Genomic DNA, 21,609 nt, shown 5'->3' with positions numbered 1-21,609 from the left:
ATTTGGTCAGGTGCACATCTCTGTGGGGCCAACAGCACTGTTAAATGTGTAAGGGACGATAGTACAGGGGAAAAAACATTTTTTGTGTTTATAATAATTGGTATACCAATGAACCATAACATAGTACATGCATTACATAAAAGAGTTGCTCTATTTTTAATTGAGCACCCAACTCAAGAATTTGTTGCACTTATCTGTCAGGAAGTTTTTATTTTATTTTTGATTAGGTGATTCAAAAACTGACTCACCGATCTGTTCTTTTTCAAATGGTTCCTCAAGTTCTTTCAAGTTGGCCAACAAACGGATATCTGTGCATATCTGTATAAACACAAAATAAAAGCTTTATAAGTAGATGCAAAATATTGCAACTCTTACTGCAGTAATATCAAATATTTATCCATCAAAGACACAGTGGGCCGGAGTTATTAAAGCTCTCCAAGACTGGAGAAGAATGGAATGGAATGAATCCAGTCTAGGAATGACAACACACCTAATAGCAAATTATTTTTATGAAATCCATTCCATGCTTGTTGTATCACCCAGGTTCACCCATGATAATCTATCTTACCCAGTATTGGAGAGTGTTCATAAATCAAGTCTCATTGTGAAGCACTCATTCTCCTCTTGCTTTTTTTGGCTCAAATGTCACTTGGCCCTCCTCCTTTACACAGTCACTGGCTCTGCAATACCCATTCTTCCCTAGTTAAAATACTAATACTAATGAGTGGAACACCTCTTCTTAGTAGGTCATGGGTAACCACACACAGAGGATTTGATTTCTATGCAAAAAAAAAAAGGATCACTTTTTGCATCAAAAAACTGACAGAATTAGAATGCTAGGGGGGTTAAGAATTAGAATAACTAATTCTGCTTGCTGCTTGTACTATGTTGTTTACTATGTTTCCCAGTCAAAACCCTTCTATACAGAGCACCACAATAGACTTATACCAAGATGAATTTTATATATACACAACGTGATTTGTTTTTTTTAAACGTATACTGTAAGGAATATATTTTTGCTGAGTTTAGAATTTAAGTTGTTTTTGTGTTTTTTGCTATATTTTGCAGATAATCGAGTTATGTCAAACTAGTTATATCCTCCTTATCAGTAGGTCAATATTTGCTCCATCCTCACCTTGAAGCTTCTTAAATTGAAATATCTTGCTCAGCAAAGTTATTATTTATGTTTCTTGTTATTGACTAACTACTAAGTGTCTTCCACCTTGTTGTCTGACTATATAAACTGCGATGTGACAATAAAGATTTGAGAAGAAGTGATATAACTACATACTTGAGGTGCTTGTGTGTTATTCACTGCTCCCAACGCATTGAAAACAGAGGTCATGAGAGAGAGGGAAATATTGATCTGGGATCAATGTGAAATCGCCTTAACATATACTGTAGTAGCAAAACAGATTTTTTTTATCCTTTCTTTAATCCTAACTTATATCTGAGATATAGCTTTATCCAAAATAAACTAAAATGAAATAGTGGCCAATAAAATAATAAGGGTTTTACCAAAACAGAACTCACATTCGATCCTTTCCATGTAGACATTAGTTTACTATACTCAGTATTTCCTGTGACCACAGCCTCAAAACCAGTAAGGTAACATGTGAGCCCCAAATTACAAGTAGGAGGACAAGGTTATTAGAAAACAAAACTACTTTTTCTCCATCTTCACTCATTCCAATCTTACACTCATTCCATTACTTTTCCAGAGAATCTTCCTTTAGTAGAGGCATATTGTGACCAATGTAAACATTACTATTTACATTTTTCACAATATGCCTCTACTAAAGTTAGATTTCAACACACTGTGACAAATGACAGTTTAAACATATTTCCACATGTACGGTAATAGCGCCGAAACTCATTCTTTCCAAATAGGAAATAGGTAAGGGGCATTTAAATGGTGCTCAGAACTATAGTTCCAACAGATGAACCAGCAACTGCATTGAAAGAGTTGTGTAATGAACTTATTGTGTGAAAGTGTTGTAGTACTAAATTAGCTCATTCATGTGTGGCCCAGGTTTACAGAAATTTGGCAAGTAGGAATTTTTAAAAACACTAAAGTCATAATGTAGCCATACTTCTTATGTAACATATTCGAATTTGACAAGCTGTAACAAATTGTGTAGGAAATGCTAAAACTTTTTAAGTAAACTGTAAAAGCCAACAGTAACTGAGCAGATATCACTTTATTCAAGCCAGATCAGTATAAGAAAATTCTTTATTGCTTAACTGCCCCCAAACCCCCAGTTTGAGTTTTGCAGTACAGGTTTACAAAAGACTATCAATGTAAAATTCAGATAGTTGCATTAAACTGAAAAATACAATTGTTTTAATTTTTTAAATATATTTAAACAGAATGTAAATTTGCCTTCAGTATGTTACAGTTTGTCATATATATACCAGTAAGAAAGGTATAAAATAAAAATTTAATTAATTTGATTATTTAGTTAATGTGTATAAACACTGTACTGCTGTGTCAATGTCACTGTTGGCATGCGCAGGATAGAAAAATGTGTAAGCTGGATTTAAAACCTCACCATGTTTGTGTGGTCTGGAATGTAGATTCCACAGATGGTTACAGTTGGATACTAAAATATGAAATGTGTGCTTCAGTTCATATTTAATTGGTGCTTGATAATAACATATGCGGTAATAAACTTCTGTTCCATTTAAACTTTGAAATTCAGATTAATGTCTATATTGTTGGAGATTATATAAGCATGTAAATACTGTGCCCATGATCATGAAAAAAGTTGTGCTTTTTTAGGTTAATCATGATTGTCTGCTATTTTTTTTAACAGTATACAAGAGGAAATCAGTTTTGGATGACAAGAAACTGTGTATCATCTCCCAGTCAGAAAGCTGAACAAAGTGGGATGTATGTCACTTAAAAGAATCATACTTACAATTAACATTTATTGAAAGAGGCTTTTTTTTCCTCCTGAAAATGTTAATAGAATGCAACTGGCTTTAATACAATGTGTTTCCAAACCATAATTACTGTTTACCTTACTCCACAAAAAATATTTCTTGGCTATATTTACAAAGATCAAACACCTGGATAGAGACCTTTATTTTTCATAAAAGTTATTTTCAAATTCAAACCAACTTTATATAGAAAATTGAAGCCTTATCATTGTATGAAGCTTTGTAAACTGAGCCTACAGTGAAATGATAAAACTTCTTCCCGATGACAGGCCAGTAAATGATGCTTTTGGCTAGCTTTACACCTGATTTTATTCTCAATGCCCCCTGTGCCTCTAACTGAAGAGACATAGATTCAACTTTGGTTCTTTTAACTGCGTGTGTAAAACTTGAGTTTAATGTGTTCTGTGTACAACAGACTTTTTTTTCAGCAAAGCAGATAACAATACACAGCTAAACATGAAGAAAGGAAACTGAGGTACACTTTATGGATGGATATGAAACACAAAATTTTCACATGCAATACTATCATTTTTGACTAAGGCAACAGAAAACCATCCTAATATACTTCTGTTTTGTAGTCCTAACCATTATAAATAAAATATGAACAGAACCAGAAGAAATTGCATTCAAAGCTGAACTCCAGGCTAACAGGTAAACAGGTGAAATACATGTCTGAGAGCAGTTATACCTGCCAAAAAAGGTTGTATTCTAACTCCCTCCATTGGTTCCTAAGGTTTACACAGTTCTGCAACAAAGCACAGTCCTGTCAAATAGAGGAGGGGTCCTGATATCTTTGCTGCAGGTTCCCTTCGTAGGCCCTACCCTGTGACAGCATTTGCACTGCAACAGTCAACTGGCCACTTGTGCTGCTCCACCCTCTTCTATGAGCTCTGCAAATAAATGTACATACACTGACTGCATTCTAATAAATAATTTAAAGGTGAATTACTGGATTACAGAGCTGCATTTATTCATGTCTTTTGTATAAGCTTAAAGTTCAGCTTTAACAGTTTAAAACATATGCAAGATGAGAACAATCAAGTCCAATAACATGAAAAAGAAGGTTTAATGGTTCTTTTTGATACACTGCACTAGTAACCTACCTTATGGACTGTGGCTCCAAGACTGGCAAGAACAGACAAAACTTCTATATCAACTTTGCGGCTGTATGTTTGACCTGTCACTATGTATGCCCTAGAACAAGACAAATGTGCATGTGATGCTGCAGACTACACAAAACACATTTTCTTTTTTATACTTAAACTTTCAAAACCTAGAACAAATTACAAGTAGATTATAGTTTCTTAACATCACATGCTGTAAAAAACAAAATAATCATGTAACTTTATATGGTTTTCAGAATTACAAAGATTTAAAAACTATAAAAGGTCAAAACAGATTAGAAATCAGTCAACAAACATTTTGCATGATTCTACATGCTCAAAAGAAAAATCAACACTTTTACGTTGGCTTTTTAAAAAGTATGTCTTCTTGCCTATCTGTCCAAACAAACAAGCAGCCCTGGTAATACTGGTAATGCTTTGTGGTTCTGACAAACACACTGGGAAGTTCTCAGCATAATAAAAGGCCATAAGAGGAGGTGATCTGGACTCCCACATATTAAAGGGAATGTTCCTTCCAGACAAAGGGATGCCTGTCTCAAAAGAAGGAGAGTAGTGAGGACGGCATAAATAAAACAAGGACCTCAGTTTTCTGAGAATTATTCTTATATCCTGAAACTTCACCATATGCCTCCAGTTTTCGCTATAGTTTAAGGAGCGTAATGAGTGGTTGCTATGAGTGACAGTCCCTGAACCTGCACCCCCTGGATACTGCGATTCATACGGATATAAGCAGCCAGAGGCCCAATTGAAAGAGCAAAATATTAGGGAAAATTGGGAAAACTTGAGGGGGAGTAAAGAGGAGTAAAGGGAGTGAACCACCCAATAGAATGGCCCAGACATCCCAATGCAGCTAAGGGTTAATGAGGTCATCTTACATTTATGAAGAATATTAATGAACAGGAGATGGCATGGTAAGCGTGTGCTGAAGGTTCCCTCTTAAGAGTCCCTTCCTAAGGTGGGCAGCTTTAGCTATGCAGTGGACCCCTAATAGTTAAATTATGATCTTCCCATAATGTAGGAGGTACATTAAACTGACCCCTCATTTTCCCTAAAAATAAATTTGTAGGGCCACGGAGGAGTAAACTTTAGTGTCTTCTTGTTTAAGATAATTATTTAACCTCCAGCAGCAAATTCTCATTATAGATGGGGACACATTGAATCTAGTGTATTTGGCGCCTGATCTGACCAAGGTATTCAGTGGATTTGCTCTTGCATAACAATGGGAGATAAGCAAAAAGTAGTCTATCAGGGTATGGGTATAATGTAGGGCCAAATAGAAGGAGAAATGTGTAGCGAAAGCATGGTGTACCCTCCATGTATCAAAGCAGGGAACGTTGAATTATCTGGCGGAAAGTGTGGGAATGTTGTATCACTGATAATGATAGGGGGGAGGGGTAGAGGTGGATAAGCAATCATATGTAGGTGACAAAAACAGATTAATATCACCAATCACCCCTAACAACTAGGTAGGTAAATTTAAACTCTTCCAAGAGGGTGAAGACCCTAGAAAGGAACTTAGTTTGGGCCTTGTTAGGGACGTATAAGTTGGCTAAAGCACTCCGATGGGTACACCAATGGGTGCTATGTAGTATGAGGTATCTGCCTTCTGGGTCTATAACTGATTTAGTAAGGGTAAATTGGAAGGCATTTTTATATAAAATGGCAACCCCAGCTGTTTTCCTGTTGGTGGAGACCAACAGACCGAGTAGAATCTGAAGGCAAAGGTGAAGGTATCAGAACGGTCAAAATCATTCTCTGGCAGAATAACTACATCTGCAGCAAGGCCCTAAAATTCCATGAGAGCTAGCTTCTTTTTAGTGTCAGTTCAAACTTTTAATGGTAAAGGACAATATTCTAGACTTCATAGTGGTGGCTGGGGGATCAGAAATACAGTATTATCTTGCCAAAGCTTGAGACCTGTGTGGCAAATCAGCTTCGGTGTTACAGAATAAGAACTATATGGGGTTGGCATAACAGTCCAACCTGAGCATACAAGAGGGGACCAAAGGGTGGATAGGGGGAGGGATAGGCAAAGACACAGGGTAGAGAAAAAAAACAATAACACGAGTAAACCACAAATATCCACAGTGAGGTCTAGGGGGGTCTAGATCCTCAGAGAGTAGGAAAGCCCTGCCACCCGTCGGTCCCCTATACTCAAAGGAAGGAAAGCAAGGGAAACAAACCAATGAGTAGTGAGGCTTCCAAAAGAACAGTATCATCACTAAAAGAGAAACATGTATCCCTGTACCAGCAACTATTGACTATAAACAGTAAAAATGGCTAAAAATAGGCAATATTGACAAACAAACCATCTGCAGCTAAGTATTGGGCAAATCATAAACAATCTGAAATGAAAAAAAGATGTTAAACATAAAGATTAAGTACAATGAAGAAACACATGGAGTCCTGCAGCATGCAAAATTCCTTCCAAGGTATAGCAGGGCTTCAATATAACCAGCAGGAAGGTTAAGACACTCCAAGGATGTAATCTATAAAATGGATACCATCTACCCAAGTCTCAGCCAGCCTGACCAGAAGGGGAAGTGGACTGCCTGGATTACCAACTTGCCATCATGGAGGTTTTGGTGGTGGGAAAGCCGCTTGATTCCCAAGTCTTTGCAGAAAGTGGAGAGGTCTTCCAGGAAACGGATGGTAGCTGACCCAGAGCGCCGTCAGGCTGAAAGGAAAGTTCCATTGGAATGGAATATGATGGTCTAAAAGTAGTGGGAAGAGGTTGCAGCAGGCAACATTGTTTTAAGGTGTGCCATGAGAGATCCTGCTAAAGTTGTATGGGTGCCCCAGCAAACTCTAGGTTACACATATTTCTAGTTTTGTCCATAATCTCCTCTTTCAGCGCATAGATTGCCAAACTGGAAATGACATCCCTGGGCCGTCAGGTGTTAGCAGTCAGTTTTGGGGTTCAATGTGCTCTGTCTGAATTTAGTATATAGAGAGAAGGATTAAAATTATTGAGAATTTTATTAAAGATAGCTCCAGGCCCTCCACTCTTCAAGCCAGTGACTGCAGGTAAGTGTGCAGGGCCCCAATCTCTGATCTACAGTTAGCCTGGACTTCAGCTATAAGGTTTTGGAAGTCTGCTTTAAAAGACAGACTTTGTAAATAATTTTATCAATATAGGTGAAAGCCCATATCTGGGGGCAGAGGCTCTTTCAACAGATAAGATGGCCTATGCAAATCAGAAGCCACAATATGAGGTGGCAATTGTGGGAGAAAAACACCTTGAGGCTGCTGTAGGGTTACTATTGGCAACTACTGATCTGTGGGTAGCTGTGTCATGTATGACTGGGTTCATGGAGAGAGCACAAGCCTCTTGTTGCACTGGTACAGGGTGAGCGGGGCTTAGAGCCACAGCCACACTCAGGAGACCAGATCTGTGGACTGTGGTGAAGCTGAGGCTGATTCTCTATAGGAAGAGGGAGAGGCATGACTCAACAGTAGACTGTCCAGATGACTAGGTTATTTTACCAATCGGGGAACAGAGAGCGTGCATATTCAGCAGGCGGGTGTTTGGAAACTGGATGGGCAGGAAATTGTGCTGTTGCCTTCCAGGTGGAAGTTGATGAGGAATTCAGCACCATGATAGCCATGTGTGAGGAAGCCAGGGTAGTGGAATCCCGGATGTATTCCTGGATTGACAGTTGGAATGATCCGGATTGAGAGACAGAGGTGGAGGGAGTCTTCACAAACTACTTCTTCCTCGATATGCCGATAATCACAGCTGGAATTGCCTTTTAAATCACCATAAGTTTCAGGTAAAAGACTGAGCTCACACTTTAGGCTGCCACCTTCCGGGCCCTCCAAGCCACGACTTCTCGGGATATCACAGTTTTTGATGAAAACCATAAATATGTTTTAACAAATGTCATGCAGTGTGTCACAATCAGGAAATCAGTCTTAGCGCCATGAAGCCATCATGGGAGAGAGTACAACCCTAGAAAACTGAAAATGGCTTTAAAGAGGCTGTAAGATATCAACAGCATTGAAATGAACAAAAAAATATTGTTTTAATAGTCTACTTTTACTTAAAAACAATAATGGCAACATTTACACCATGCTTTAACAAACCTATTGACCTCAAGTTCTATTTTACAATGACTTTTAATCAGATTAAATTTATCTGGAGTGTTAACAGAGGCATGCATTACCACAGAACAGCGTGGATGCGGTCTGCTTAGAAATACCCACACCAGAAATGGGCACAAAAATAATAAAAACAAACAAAAATAACTGCTCAAATGGACACAGTGGAGAACAAAAATTTTTTTGGGGGCCAAACACTAAAGGATCACATATGTTTGTACCAAAATAAATACATGGTGAGGATGAACACAATATAGTATTCTTGTAAATCTAGCAATATTATTTACCTTTTAAATCCTGCCATAGTTGTCACCATCCTGTCTAACTCTTCCACCTGCAACAGAAAACAAACACATTTCCTTTTGTGTCACCATTTGGATACTTTTTGGAACAATTTGCAGGGTTACCAATTTTAAATATTAACAAGGTAATTGATGTACATTTTCACTAAGGGTACTGCAAGCCCAATTAGGTATTTAATCAATGTGATCATAATTGTTGGGTTTACATGTGGAGAAATTAGGCAGAAGTGTGTGTTTGCGCAGAAAAAAATTATCTAAACAAAAAAACTAATAACATGTTTAGTGTCCACCAGCCAATAAAAAAATCAATGCAGGACCTTATATGGCTGGTTGACTTAGAAAGGGGATGCAATATAAAAATATTCAGTTTTAAATGTATTGTATATACTGTATATATAGTGAAAACCAAAATGTTTTTTGCCCTCAAAATGTCATTAGACATTCACCTGATGTTTTGTAAAGTATGTACTAAACTCTTGCTTTTGGACAGTTATTAAAGAGTTTGTCATATACTTTTCAGAAGGATACATTACCATATACTGACGCTCAACAACCATGCACAAAAGATCAGTTCACAGTAAGTGACCCATCAAAATCAGTTCAAAAGTAGAAAATACTTTAAATATGAAAAAAGACAGATACAGACCCAGTTGTTTTTGTTTTCTTATTAAATACATATTTTAAAAATAACACATCGTTGCTTAACCACGCGACCGTTAAACCCGACCTTGGTTCGGGTTTAAAGATTTTGCAAAAATCGATAAACCCAAACTTTGCCGGGTGGTTAAATCCCCTCACTTACCTGGTCCCCGCTGTGATGATCCGTTCTGTTCCAGCTTCAATCTCTGAAAAAACTACTCACCTTCTCAGTTCCTCCAGACACGTCTTCTGTCTTCATCCGGCGAGTGCAGTGACGATCAACGGGGTTTCCCGGTGACGTCGCTGCATGCGTCGGTGTGGGCAGGAGGCGGGGCGGGAAATTCAAAATCCTCTGCATTGAACTCAATACAAAAAAGCTGTATTGAGTCCAATACAAAGAAATGCTTATATAATATATATAATTGTATTATATATAATATATAAGCTACTGTACAGGTACATTACATTATACACTTTTTTTTTTTAAACTTTTTTAAAGATTTTTTTTAAAAGTTTTTTAAAAAAAAGTTATTATTAAATTTATAAAATTTTGGACATAGTTCGGTGAGTTATGCGGTAATTCTGTGAATTATAAGTAATTATTGAGTTATTCGGTGAATTATAGCCTACAATCTAAAATAAATTTCCATGCAAAAAATGTAACACTTTTTGCATGGAAGTTTGGAAAGAATTAGAATACCTGGCGTTCGCGTCCCTCGGCGATTCCTGATGATGTCCGTGCGTGCGCCCGTTGATGGGGGTCATAGCGGGAAATTCAAATATTTTGTATTGGATTCAATACAAAGTCCTGTATCCAATCCAATCCAAAATATATTTATGTGGTTTTGTCTATAGGTATGTGACGTTGGACTGTTGGACACTAAGCAGGTGTTTTAGAAAAATATATTACTATACAGTATACCGAATTATTGCATTTTCAGTATTTTTTATTTATTTATGCATTCTTGTTTAAGCTGATTTTTGTGTCTTTTAATTTTATTAAAAGTAATTTTTCTTTTTTTTACATGATTGTGTGTTTCAAACATTTTTTATATTCATGATATCTACTAGACCATTGTTCGGACATATTTCTGTAACTTACAGGTCTACAATTTAAAAAAAAAATTTCATGAAAAACAGTGTACTGCTTTTAGTACAGAAATCTAGACATCAGTGTAACGCCCAGGTGGTTAAGGTTTCGAATGTTTGTAGTGGTGGCCACATTTGTGCATTTACACTGGAGTCAAAGCACATTACCTGTATTTTCTGGTAAAAGGTACCTATGTTTATATTTGGACACTTTTCATAGAGCAGTGGGTGCTGTGGATAGTGTTCAAGGCCTCACTAAGTTCTTTTGGGAGGATAAAAGATCTGCAATTTAGATGATGTAGTATTTTATATAAAAAAAAAAGTGGTAAAGCTGCTACGGATCCTTGTTTTATGGAAGATGTAGATTATGAATCCAATTGAGGAGTAATAGCGGCATTGTACTTATCACTACTTCTAAACAGCATTTGCTTAGGCATTCTAAGAGTTTTTGCAGGGGTAAATGGTTTGCTAGGTTTCTTGTGGAGATATTCCAACTGGGAAAGGAAGATGAAGACTGTAAGCTGTACTCTTGAACATGTTGGTGTATGCCCTACTGGCCAACTGGTGGTCATGTTAAGAAGACAGAAAAATTACTGGGAATTTTAAATCTTATTTAGTTGATTGTATACTAAGATTCCACACATAACCAACTTGCATTTTTCCACAACTGTTACGCTTAGACCTTAAATGTAAATGCTAAGTATTTTACTTTGGTGAATGTGCTTTTTAAGTAAGAGATGAATCACAAATTGAGAATAGGAGGCTTAATTTTACTATATGGTGCGGTTTAGAAACATCTGATGAGCTGCACCCTAGGATCATGGCTTTCTATTATTATTATTATTACACAATATTCAAATAGTGCTAGACAAGGCCCATAGTCATATCACTAGCTGTCCCTCAAAGGGGCCCACAATCTAATGTCCCTACCATAGTCATATGTCTTTAATACAGTCTAAGGTAAATTTTGGGGGGAAGTCAATTAACCTAACTGCTTGTTTTTGGAATGTAGGAGGAAACCAGAGTACACGGAGAAAACCCACACAGACACGAGAAGAACCTGAAAACTCCATGCAGAAAGTGTCCTGGTCTATGTATTTAATAACTTGGATATGGATATTGTTGGGCATAGCTGATAAGCCACATTTAGCAGGGCCGATGTGAATGTTGACGTAACTTCAACCAGTATTTTGTTAGGTGTATAAACTATTAGGCTACCTATGATTGATTATATGAATAAGTTACTATAGTGCAAGCTATGCTTACTACAAGCAGACCTAAATGTGCATGCAGACCAATCTAAATTACGTGGACTGTAAAAAGTATGCCAGTTCTCTCGAATATTAGGCATAAAAAAATGTTATGATTCTTATTGATCTAAAAAAAAATTTTTCACACACACACACATGTATGACAACATTCCACACATTTAATTAAATTTGCAACCTTTTCATGGTCACCATCAAAAAGCTGCAAGAAGCTGGCCTGTGTTCCAGTTGTGCCTTTCACGCCTCGAAATCTGAGATCATTCCGCGCTCGTTCCACATTATACATGTCCATGCACAGGTCTTGAAGCCAGAGACAAGCACGTTTTCCCACTGTAGTCAACTGGGCTGGTCTGCAAACCAAACATTATAAAATGTATCACAAGTCACTTTAATTGAAACAATTCTCCTGATTACTACATTACAAAATTATTTCTTGCATTGTAAAATTTAAGAAGGAATCCTAATTAGTGATTATAAAAAAAAATCCACAAAACAGTAGAAGACAAAATACATATTGTATGAATGTATTTAACAGTCAGGGGTAGTAAGGGTGAAGCTGAATTTCAGTTTTACCCAGAAGTCTTTTGCTAACTTGTGTGCTTAGGAGCTATTAATGTTTTCCAACTTACAGAATTTAAAAAAAACACACACACATACTCCACAACATACAAAGAAATTTAATCTCAACTGCAAATAAAACAATTTTTTGCATTCTATTAAATAGGCTAGAGTTTAAATTTTGTCAGGTTAATAGGGGTCTCTCAACAACCTATCCCCCACCGAAGTGACCTCATCCCACCCGGAACCCCCACCAGAAATTATGCAAATGTCCCAGAAGGTCCCAAGGTTTCCATCTATATTGGGACCCAAACCTTTTGTCCATATTATTAGACAGCGAGGGGGAAAGTGTTTTAGAGGGAAGAAAAACATTTTAAGCCCAGAGCAGATGGTTTCACAAAATTAAAGGAAAAAGTTGAGCAGTTTTTTAGACTGCTTGCTCTCCCCTACATCCTCTATGATGCAATGCTGGGATGTTCCTTGTGTGTGTAAGAGAACACATGAACAGAATTCACCTCTATATTTGATATTGTAAAATTAAAATGCTTTGATATGATTAAATCAAGTTTTTCTTCCTTTGCCGACATTTTACTAATTTGTTTAAATATACTTACTCTTAAAGATACATGACTTGATACTTAAAGATACATGACTTGCTCCCGATAAAGTGGACATTTAGGTCTGGGAAATGCATCAAGTTATAATTGAGATTATTGCAGTATGTTTTATGGAATATTTTGTTTTTTCTTTTGATATTGATTTTGTGTGATAAAAAATGTAGGGATTTTAATAGAACTGTTGGGCCTAATCTAACGCTTAAAAAGTTCCATTTTCAATCAACTTTAGAAAAGTCAATAAGGAAAATTAAAAAATTGAAATTATTAAAGAAAAAACAAATTTAATAAATAAAAGGATGTTAAGATAATCCTTTATAAACCTTCAGTCTTTTTTGATTGTTTTTTTAATGCAGCATCCCTAGTGCTTTCGCATGTGTTTCAACAAACCCTTCAAGCAGCAAATACATCCTTATTTTAGATAATTTACTTTAACATGCTAGAAGAGGGATGTACACCTGTGGAGCCACATTTTACAAATCCATTTCTCTAATGCTTTGCTAATCAATGTCAATTATTCTATATAAATAAGGGTAGCAATAGCAGTTAAGACTGATAAAGCGACAGATCAGAGATGCATTTTAGCAGTTCTTTGAGAACCAGAAATATTAAAAACATGTATTCACAATATTTCAGCCAACTAAACTGTACATAACTCAGAAAGAGAGAAAACAAAGTAAAATTAATATAGCTGAATAATATATATTACATATTTAAAAGAACATGAGAAACAGTGAATTATGCTATCCTCATTTATGCTCTTCCTTAACCCAATACCATACTTGAACCCCATGCTATACAAATGTTACGAGGGGGTGCTAAGTTCCTGGCTTTGCCCAGAAAGAAGAGGACCAGAGTTATGAAATAACACATTTATTAAACATATTCCCCCGAGACTGATGTACTTGGTACAGCGTAGTTGCAGCTTTTCTAGACTGTTCCAAAAAAAGTCCTTTAGTTGGGCCTCAAACCAGCTCTCAACAGCATCCTTGACGTCAGAAATGTCCTCAAATTGTTGCCCCTTTAGGTGTTTCTTCAAATTCGGGAACAGATAATAGTCCGAAGGGGCCAGGTCAGGTGAGTAGGGGGGATGGTGGACCAGTTGGAAACCCAGGGTGTTCAATTTGGCAACCACAACGTTAAACGTGTGCGTAGGTGCATTGTCCTGAAAAAAAAGGATCCCTTTGGTCAACGTTCCACGGCATTCCGTCTTAATTTCCTCCTTCAGCTGCTCCAGGAGGTTAGCATATTACTGTGCAGTGATACTAGAGCCCTGAGGTAGGTAGTCCACCAACAGAATACTGTCTTTGTCCCAGAAAATGGGCGCCATGACTTTTTTGGCTGATTTCTCGGTTCGGAACTTCTTCAACCGTGGGGACCCGCTGTGGCGCCACTCCTTTGACTGATCCTTGGTTTCAGGATCATAGATGTGGATCCAGGTTTCATCCTCAGTCACTAACCTAACCAAAAAGTGCTGTGCAGCTTCAAAATGGGCCAAAACGGCTTTGGATGCTTCAACTGGTTCCTTCTCCTGATCACTGTTCAAACATTTCAGCACCCACTTCGCTGAAAGCTTGCACATGTCTAGGATAGTGGTGATAACAAACCCAACACGCTCCCGTGAGATGTCAAGTATCTGGGCTATCTTTTTTGTGGATATTCGCCGGTTCTCAATAATCAGCTCATGGATAGCATAGCAGGTTGCCTGGTCGGTTGAGGTTGGGGGGCGCCCACTGCGGGGCTCATCTTCAACGGTGAAATGCCCAGTTTTGAAAGGAGATATCTAGGTTTTGACAAGGCTGTAGGAAGGACACTTCTCCCCCAGTGTTTGTGACATCTCAGTGTGAATGTCCTTTGCTGACTTTCCCCGGAGAAACAAAGACTTAATGATGGCCCGTAACTCCAACGATGTGAAACTTGCTTGTGCCTCTGCCATGACAGCTTCTCACTAAAAGAAAAAACAGTTTTTAAGAATTGCAAAGACCTGATATTTGCAGTTACAAACTAAGATATTAGGCTGTTACATGCCACCACACTCATTTTTTTATTTCATCTGGAGGGGCAAAGCCAGGAACTTCTCAGCACCCTCTCGTAGATGTACTGTATCCATGCTTCTTTTGGCTCAATAGGAATGAATGCCAGATGACATGACGAAAGGAGCACAAGCTTGATGCCAGCTACCACAACTTATAAACATGAATACAACACAACATGACAATAATTTACTTGTATCTTTACTGTGTTACATACTGGTAGTGGGTGAATCCCAGCGTTGGAAGATCAGCATATCTTTCTGCAAAGTCTGCCAAGCGGCTTATAACCCTTGCAAGCTGTTATAATAGAAAAGACATGGCATTAAAGCTAATTCATGTAAAAGCTCATTTTATATGTATACAGATTTAAAATGGTTACCTTTGGAAGAAGCAAATCAAATCCATCACGCAGAACAATTAGATCCTTAAAAAAAAAAAAAAAAAAAACATATTTGGTCAAAGCTAACAAAGTTTACCATCACCATGAGTCATAAGGAGCAGTACTAGCCGTGTTCCCCCAAGAAATTTATTTCAACCGGGTTGGTAAAAAGTCAAGACACAGCAAATTTACACCCTTTTATATAATGTACACTTAGAAAAACTGAACATAGGGGTTGCTGTTTAAAGGCAAGTGCCTCTAGGAGCTCAAATTTTAAAATGAAGCAAGGAGTATTGGGGTGGGGCCCCTAAATGAATATCTGCTTTTCACAAAGCTATAATCATCTTATGCCACCTTGTAAATTTCTCTTCTTTGAGCCCCAATTTTTCTGGAATGGGGAGGTATAGGAAGCCGAATGTAGATGTAAGTAGGGGACGGATGTATAACTTCCCCTAAAAAATTTTTAACAATGATCTTTATTGATTTTAACATAGGTTGTAGAAATAGATAGCCAGACAGGGTTTTTGGCACAATAATTGGTCAGTATTTACTTGAGATTAGAATAGTAACATGTACAAAGAACACATATCATTATAGCTATCTTGTGAAGATTACAACAATTTTTATTGACTACATTCGAAGTTGTTTGATGGTGTACAGGAACACCCATATGTGAAGTATTTTGTTTTTAGTCTCATTCACATGATCACAGAGTAGCTTGATATCCAAACCCAACGCATTTCAGCGATTGGCTTCCTCAGGGGACTAAAATTCAGTATTCAGTTCACTTTGTGGTAACAGTAAAGGGGTTATAAAGACTAAATGTTTTAATGCATGGAGAATAATAGTAAAAAGTTCATGGCATTTTATGGTGCTGTTGTAACCATAATTCTCAGGGGTGTTAATAGGAGTAGCTTCCACATTTTTTTGTGGGTGTTAGTACAGGCTGGGAATCCTGATGACAACTGAGAGCTACACAAGAAGCTATATTGATGTGTTCTTCTTTGTAATTGTTACTATGCCTATCTCAAGTAAATAGGAATCAATTACTGTGCCAAAAAAAACCTTCTCTACCTATCTATTTCTATGATCTATGTTACAATGGGGTTGGCTTAAAGACTAAAAACCATAGAGAAGAGTTGCACCCTTTTCTTTTTCTGGATTTATTGATTTTACCAGTTGCTTCAAAAACAAATTAACCCAGATACATCATGTGATAAAAAGGATATTAACAAATACAAGGTGTAAAGGGGATAAAAAACTGGAGGTGAGTCAGCTAGGGGTGCCACCCCCACATGTCCATTGGCAAGGTCCATAATGTTCCATGTGAAAGAAGATCCAACAAGGTCATGGAGCAGTCTTGAGTAGGGGAGACAGCATTATTGAGAGTTACAGTGTTATAAAGTTCAGACAGAGACTGGGGCACAGCAATCTGTGGGCAGATCCAATACAATTGAGGCAACAAGGACATAGGAGACAGAAAGACGGAGAGAAGAATGGTAAAAAGAGAGACATGAACCAAGGAAAGAGAGAGGAGAAGGTGAGAGAGGCAGTCAGAACCTGAAGTACAAGGGCCATGACAGAAGATCCACTTACAACCCAGTCAGTGCCTTGGGAGAAAGACCAGGGGGGTGGCGTGTGATCCATGGTTCCCAAATTGCCACAAATCTATATCATAGGTATCAGAAAAGATACTAGTCAACTTCTCATAGACCATTATGTTGTCCAGTCTAGACTCACCTGTTTAGCCACCATAAACACAAAGCTGGTCAACTTCCCTAGGGGGGTGGACGAAGGGTCATATCTGGAAGCTGCAGTATAGCTTACCACGAGTAAGGTCGTAGCAGATATTCGGTCAGTGCTTCTAGCAGCTGATATAGCGATCTCCAGAAAACAGATAGTTTAGAACAGGTCTACCACGTGTGAAGCATGTGCCTCTTTCGTTGCAACCACGTAAGCACTGAACTGATTGTGATACATTCCTATAGGCTACATGGGAAGGGGTAATATAACAGGCAGACAATAGGCAGATAGATTTGTAGGAGGTGAGTAAAATGGGGGCAGTGCATTCACCTGATAGAGAAGGCTATCCAGTGATGGAGCTGCATGTAGTGGAAGTGTTCCCCTAGTTGAATTTCTTTTGCTGTGTGCAACCTGTCCCAGGTACTGATTCCTGTTAAGGACAAGAGATAGTAAACAAATTCCAAATCATCCCATGTCCACCACCGAAACGTCAATAGACCATATAACCAGGTGGGAATTGAGGATTGTGTAGGAAGGGGCAACAGGGGAAACCAGGTGGACATTAAGTGAGTGGAGGTTTTATATGCATCGTAGACCCTGGAGGAATGCTTCATGAGTGAGCTAGGAGTCTTAGGACAAAGCGAGGGAGGGACCCAAAGAAGTGCTGATATAGGGAGAGGTGTGCAGGTTGCCATGTCGAGGGAGACCCACAAGGGCCTTTCATGAATGGCGTGAAGAGCTGTAAGTTGCACAGCTGCTTAATATTTTCTGGTCCTGGTTGGGGACTAGTCCCACGTCACATGAAGGTATCCACTTTGGCTTGTAGGTTATTTGGCACAGCGGGAGGGACTGTTTCACTGGATGGGTGCAGAAATAATATAGCAGTTTGGGGAGCCGCTGCAATACATCTAAACCAGGAGAGCAGGAGGTCAGACGAGGATTACAGAAGAGAGGTCAAACAATCAGAGGGTGGTAATTGGTGGCATATAGTAATTGGTAGGTCCTGGAAATTTGGACCCCAAGGAATGTTATTGCAGAGGAGGACCACTTGAATGGGAAACTTGTCTGAACCTGGGGGAGAACTGCAAGTGGCAGGGAGATGCTGTAAGCCAGTGACTTGTCCATACATGAGGACATCTGAGGTTAGGAAGGGATATCAGTGGTTGAGTTAGTATAAGCAACATGTCACCCGTATACAGGTGTTTGAATTGGGTACCCCCTACCTCTATACCATGGACTGTTAAGATAAAAATGGCTAGAGGTTCTAAGGCAAGGGCAAACATGGCGGGTGACAGGGGATAACTTTGCCGAGTGCCCCAAGAAATGGAGAAAGGGGCAGAAAAGTACCCCAACAAATTTACAGAGGCTAAGGGATCCAGGAAATAAAGTCTGCAGGGAACCCCCATCTTTGTAACACAAAGAAAATATATTTCTGGGACACACTGTCAAAAGCTTTCTGAATGTCTAGGGAGAACAAAAAGCCAGGGGTACCTCTGTCTTGCATCAGGTTATTAAGATTAACCTGCCTCTAGTAATGGGAATAAACCAACCTGGTCTTTATATATAACAGTGCCAAGGAATGAGTTGAGGCAGGTAGCCAGTATTTTAACCATGAGCTTGATTATCTAGATTCAGTAGGGAAATAGGCCAGAAGTTTTTAGTGTCATGCTCATCTTTGCCTGGTTTTGGTATCATAGAGACAAATGTTGTGGAAGACAAAGTAAATGTGGGGTGCATGGAGAGACGTCCCTGGCATCCTGCGGTCTTTGAACTTTTACCCATTGGTGCCAGATGAGGAGAGAGAGGTAGTGATGCAATCTGCATGATTTGGCAGAAACTGCCATTGTTAGCTGCGCTGATGTGCAAAAGTTGTGTGGAGCACAGTCAGACTACGTTCGCCATCTTGGCTGTGGACACACCACCCTCCTAAATCCTTTTTATTAAATTAAATTTTATTACCATGAAATGATTATCACATAAAAATTTCTAGGTGCTCAGATTTTTTTTTTCTCTGCTTTTTTGTGTTCTTCCAGTGCCAACAAAAGAAATAAACATGACAATACTAAAGCATTTGTAGTTGCAACAATTTTATGGGAGAAGTGGTGCATTTTCTGAAACAAATGCAAGAGTACCAAAATTTTTGGCCATGACTGTATCTGTCCACTTCTCCACCTTGAACCCTAATTTCTCTAGAACAGAGAGGTGCAAGTAAACAAAAATTCAGGGGCAAGTGCGGGACACAAGCTTTCATAACTAAGTCATCATTACAACAAAAAAACTCTACCCATCAAAATGTGCCTACACACATGACTGTTCCCTTATATTACCGGAACCTCAATTTAGTTTTGATGGGCAGTTTTTTATGTTCAAATGATGCCATAGTAATGACATTTTATGGGTGGTTAGCCATAGAAGTTCCCCACTTGTACCTACATTTTCAGCTTTTTTCACCTCCCTATGCGAAAGAAATTGAGATTAAACTGTTAGAAGTGGGCAATAATGTGTAACGCCCATGTGTAATGATGGGTGGAGTTTTTTATGCTGTGATGTTGCTATAGTAATGAAACTTTAGGGGTTGTTAGCCAAAGATGTCACTCGCATCTACATTTTCTGTTTCGTACACCTCACAGTTCTAGAGAAATGGGATTTATAGAAGAGAAGAAGAAAGGATAGCATAGGATGACAGTTATAGATTTGTGACAGGTAGGTATCAATTTAGGGGCCCCATCCAGTGCTCCATGCTACGCAAGTGGCTCCGGTTGTCAGTTTTATACTTTTGACCTCCATATCTTGAAATTTTGGTTACTAGTAGCTATGAGGGTACCCTGCGCACCTACCTTCAAGACCCTATGCAAAGTGCTTTAGGAGTTAACCTAAACCTGTTTTTAAAATAAACAATGTCTGCACAGAGGACATCAGGCAGTTATCAATAGAATCCTGAAGGCATCATGTACAAAGTGATTCTAAGAAATGTAATCCTGCAGCGAAAGTGCAGTTTGTGAACAGCTTCCAGACAGTACAGAAGGGTTGGAACAGTGACAATTCAATATCAAAAGAGGTCTGGTACAGGCAGGATCAAACGGTTTTAACCTATTAATTGCACATAAAAGGGTTGACTATGGGTATAATTTACCTTTTATGCCACACCCCAAAAAAACATTAACAATAAAAACGCAAGGAAAAAAAATCTGGGGCTTTGCAGGCATCTAACTTACTCAAAAGAAAAGAAAATAATCCAATAAAAACCAAAAGTTTTTTTTCACATCAACATCCAGAGAGCTATATCAATTAAAATGTTTAATGTACAAATGTGACAAAATAAATTGCCATACATTTACCATGACATTCCTATTTCACCTAAAAAGCTGAACACATTTTGCGGAATATGACCACTTAAGTCAACAATAATATGACCACTTAAGAAGCATCATATATGACGGGATCATACATTTAATAGTCACATGAAGTGAAGTACAAAAAAGTACCTGTCCCAACAATTGATCAACAGAGGGAAGGAATCCAAGGCCACAGATAGGGATGAAAAAGTTCAGAGAACATCAGGAAGCTAGATAGAAAGCCAATATTGGTCTATGGCAGGCATGGGCAAACTACGGCCCAATGGGGATGTTTCTGTGGCCCTTTGGGTGTTCGTGGCTCTGGCCGGTGCCACCCCGAAGCAGGGTCAGGAGAAGAGGTGCCCACCCCCTGGAACACGTCCCCGGATCTGAGCCTGCGATGGGAGAGTGGGCGGGCTGTGTCCCTGCACACAACCCCGCCCAATCTCCATCACACGCTTTGAGCTTGCGATGGGAGAGTGGGCGGGCTGTGTCCCTGCACACAACCCCGCCCACTCTCCCATGAGAGGCTTTTAGCTTGCACTGCGAGAGTTGGCGGGCTGTGTCACTGCACATAATTCACCCACTCCCCCATCACAGGCTCAGATCTGCGATGGGAGAGTGGGCGGGGTTATGTCATCATGACATTCGGGGGCCTCATGATGACGCAAATTTTATTCCTGATTGTGGCCCCTGACTAAAAAAGTTTGCCCACCCCTGGTCTATGGTCATCTTGGAGGGATAATTTAGGAAATAACACATCAAAAGTACCAGCCTGGCTGCATATTAAACTGTCTTTAACAAATCTTCAAGCACCTATAAGCATGACTTAAGGTTACACATAGTATACTCACTGTGTTGTCACCCACATAACAGGAAGTGGCACCAAGATGAATAATGGGTGCAGCACGAGGACAACAGTGCGCAAATGTATGTACATGTGCCATGACATCATGGCGCAAACGTTTCTCCTCCTCAGCTGCCATTTTGAAGTCTATGTTCTCTAAGTTTGCCTCCATCTCCTGAATCTGCTCCTCTGTAATCGGAAGTCCCAAACTCTAAAGAAACAAAAAGGAAAAGATATTTGGACATTCTTCATGCTGCTGCCTAAATAAAACACATTATGTGTGTATAATGTTTTATACTAGGTCAGACACAAGACAAATTTACAAAAATATAACTGCTAGTGTTCCTGTTACTAAATGAAAGCAAAAGTTTTTAAATCAACAAGAGTAAACTCAAAGAAAATATGAAAGATAAAAAAGGAATATATAAAAAGAACAAAACATAGACCTAAAAAACAGAAATTATGTTTAGGATATAACTCAGGATATAATATGTGAAGCAAAAGGGAAAAATGTACTACTTGTTAAAAGGAAGCAGAAACCTGTCCCTTCTATGTTATATACAGGAAAATGTTTCACTCGACACTGTGCTTTATTATGTACAGGTAGTCCCCGGGTAACATACGAGATAGGGAC

The 21,609-nt window shown here is 38.7% G+C and overlaps 1 protein-coding gene across 2 annotated transcripts in view; it reads right to left on the bottom strand.

The window, feature by feature from the left end:
- ADSL (adenylosuccinate lyase) overlaps positions 1 to 21,183 on the bottom strand; it is a 52,572-nt gene extending 31,389 nt beyond the window's left edge. The window contains exons 1-8 of one of the 2 annotated variants that reach the window (XM_072421160.1): positions 20,983 to 21,183; positions 17,124 to 17,223; positions 15,051 to 15,095; positions 14,889 to 14,968; positions 11,645 to 11,816; positions 8,456 to 8,502; positions 4,047 to 4,137; positions 249 to 318 (exon numbers count right to left, since the gene is read on the bottom strand). In XM_072421160.1, the coding sequence (XP_072277261.1) occupies positions 249 to 318; positions 4,047 to 4,137; positions 8,456 to 8,502; positions 11,645 to 11,816; positions 14,889 to 14,968; positions 15,051 to 15,095; positions 17,124 to 17,223; positions 20,983 to 21,083 (706 nt within the window). In that variant the 5' untranslated portion in view covers positions 21,084 to 21,183. The remainder of the gene's footprint in view (positions 1 to 248; positions 319 to 4,046; positions 4,138 to 8,455; positions 8,503 to 11,644; positions 11,817 to 14,888; positions 14,969 to 15,050; positions 15,096 to 17,123; positions 17,224 to 20,982) is intronic. The other variant, XM_072421162.1, reaches the window with a different exon arrangement.
- Positions 21,184 to 21,609: the final 426 nt, after the last annotated feature.

This window comes from Pyxicephalus adspersus, chromosome 8 (assembly GCF_032062135.1).
Source record: "Pyxicephalus adspersus chromosome 8, UCB_Pads_2.0, whole genome shotgun sequence".
NCBI classification, from domain to species: domain Eukaryota; kingdom Metazoa; phylum Chordata; class Amphibia; order Anura; family Pyxicephalidae; genus Pyxicephalus; species Pyxicephalus adspersus.
Note: the sequence above shows the minus strand (reverse complement) of the source record. Positions and strands in the feature narration are given on the sequence as shown.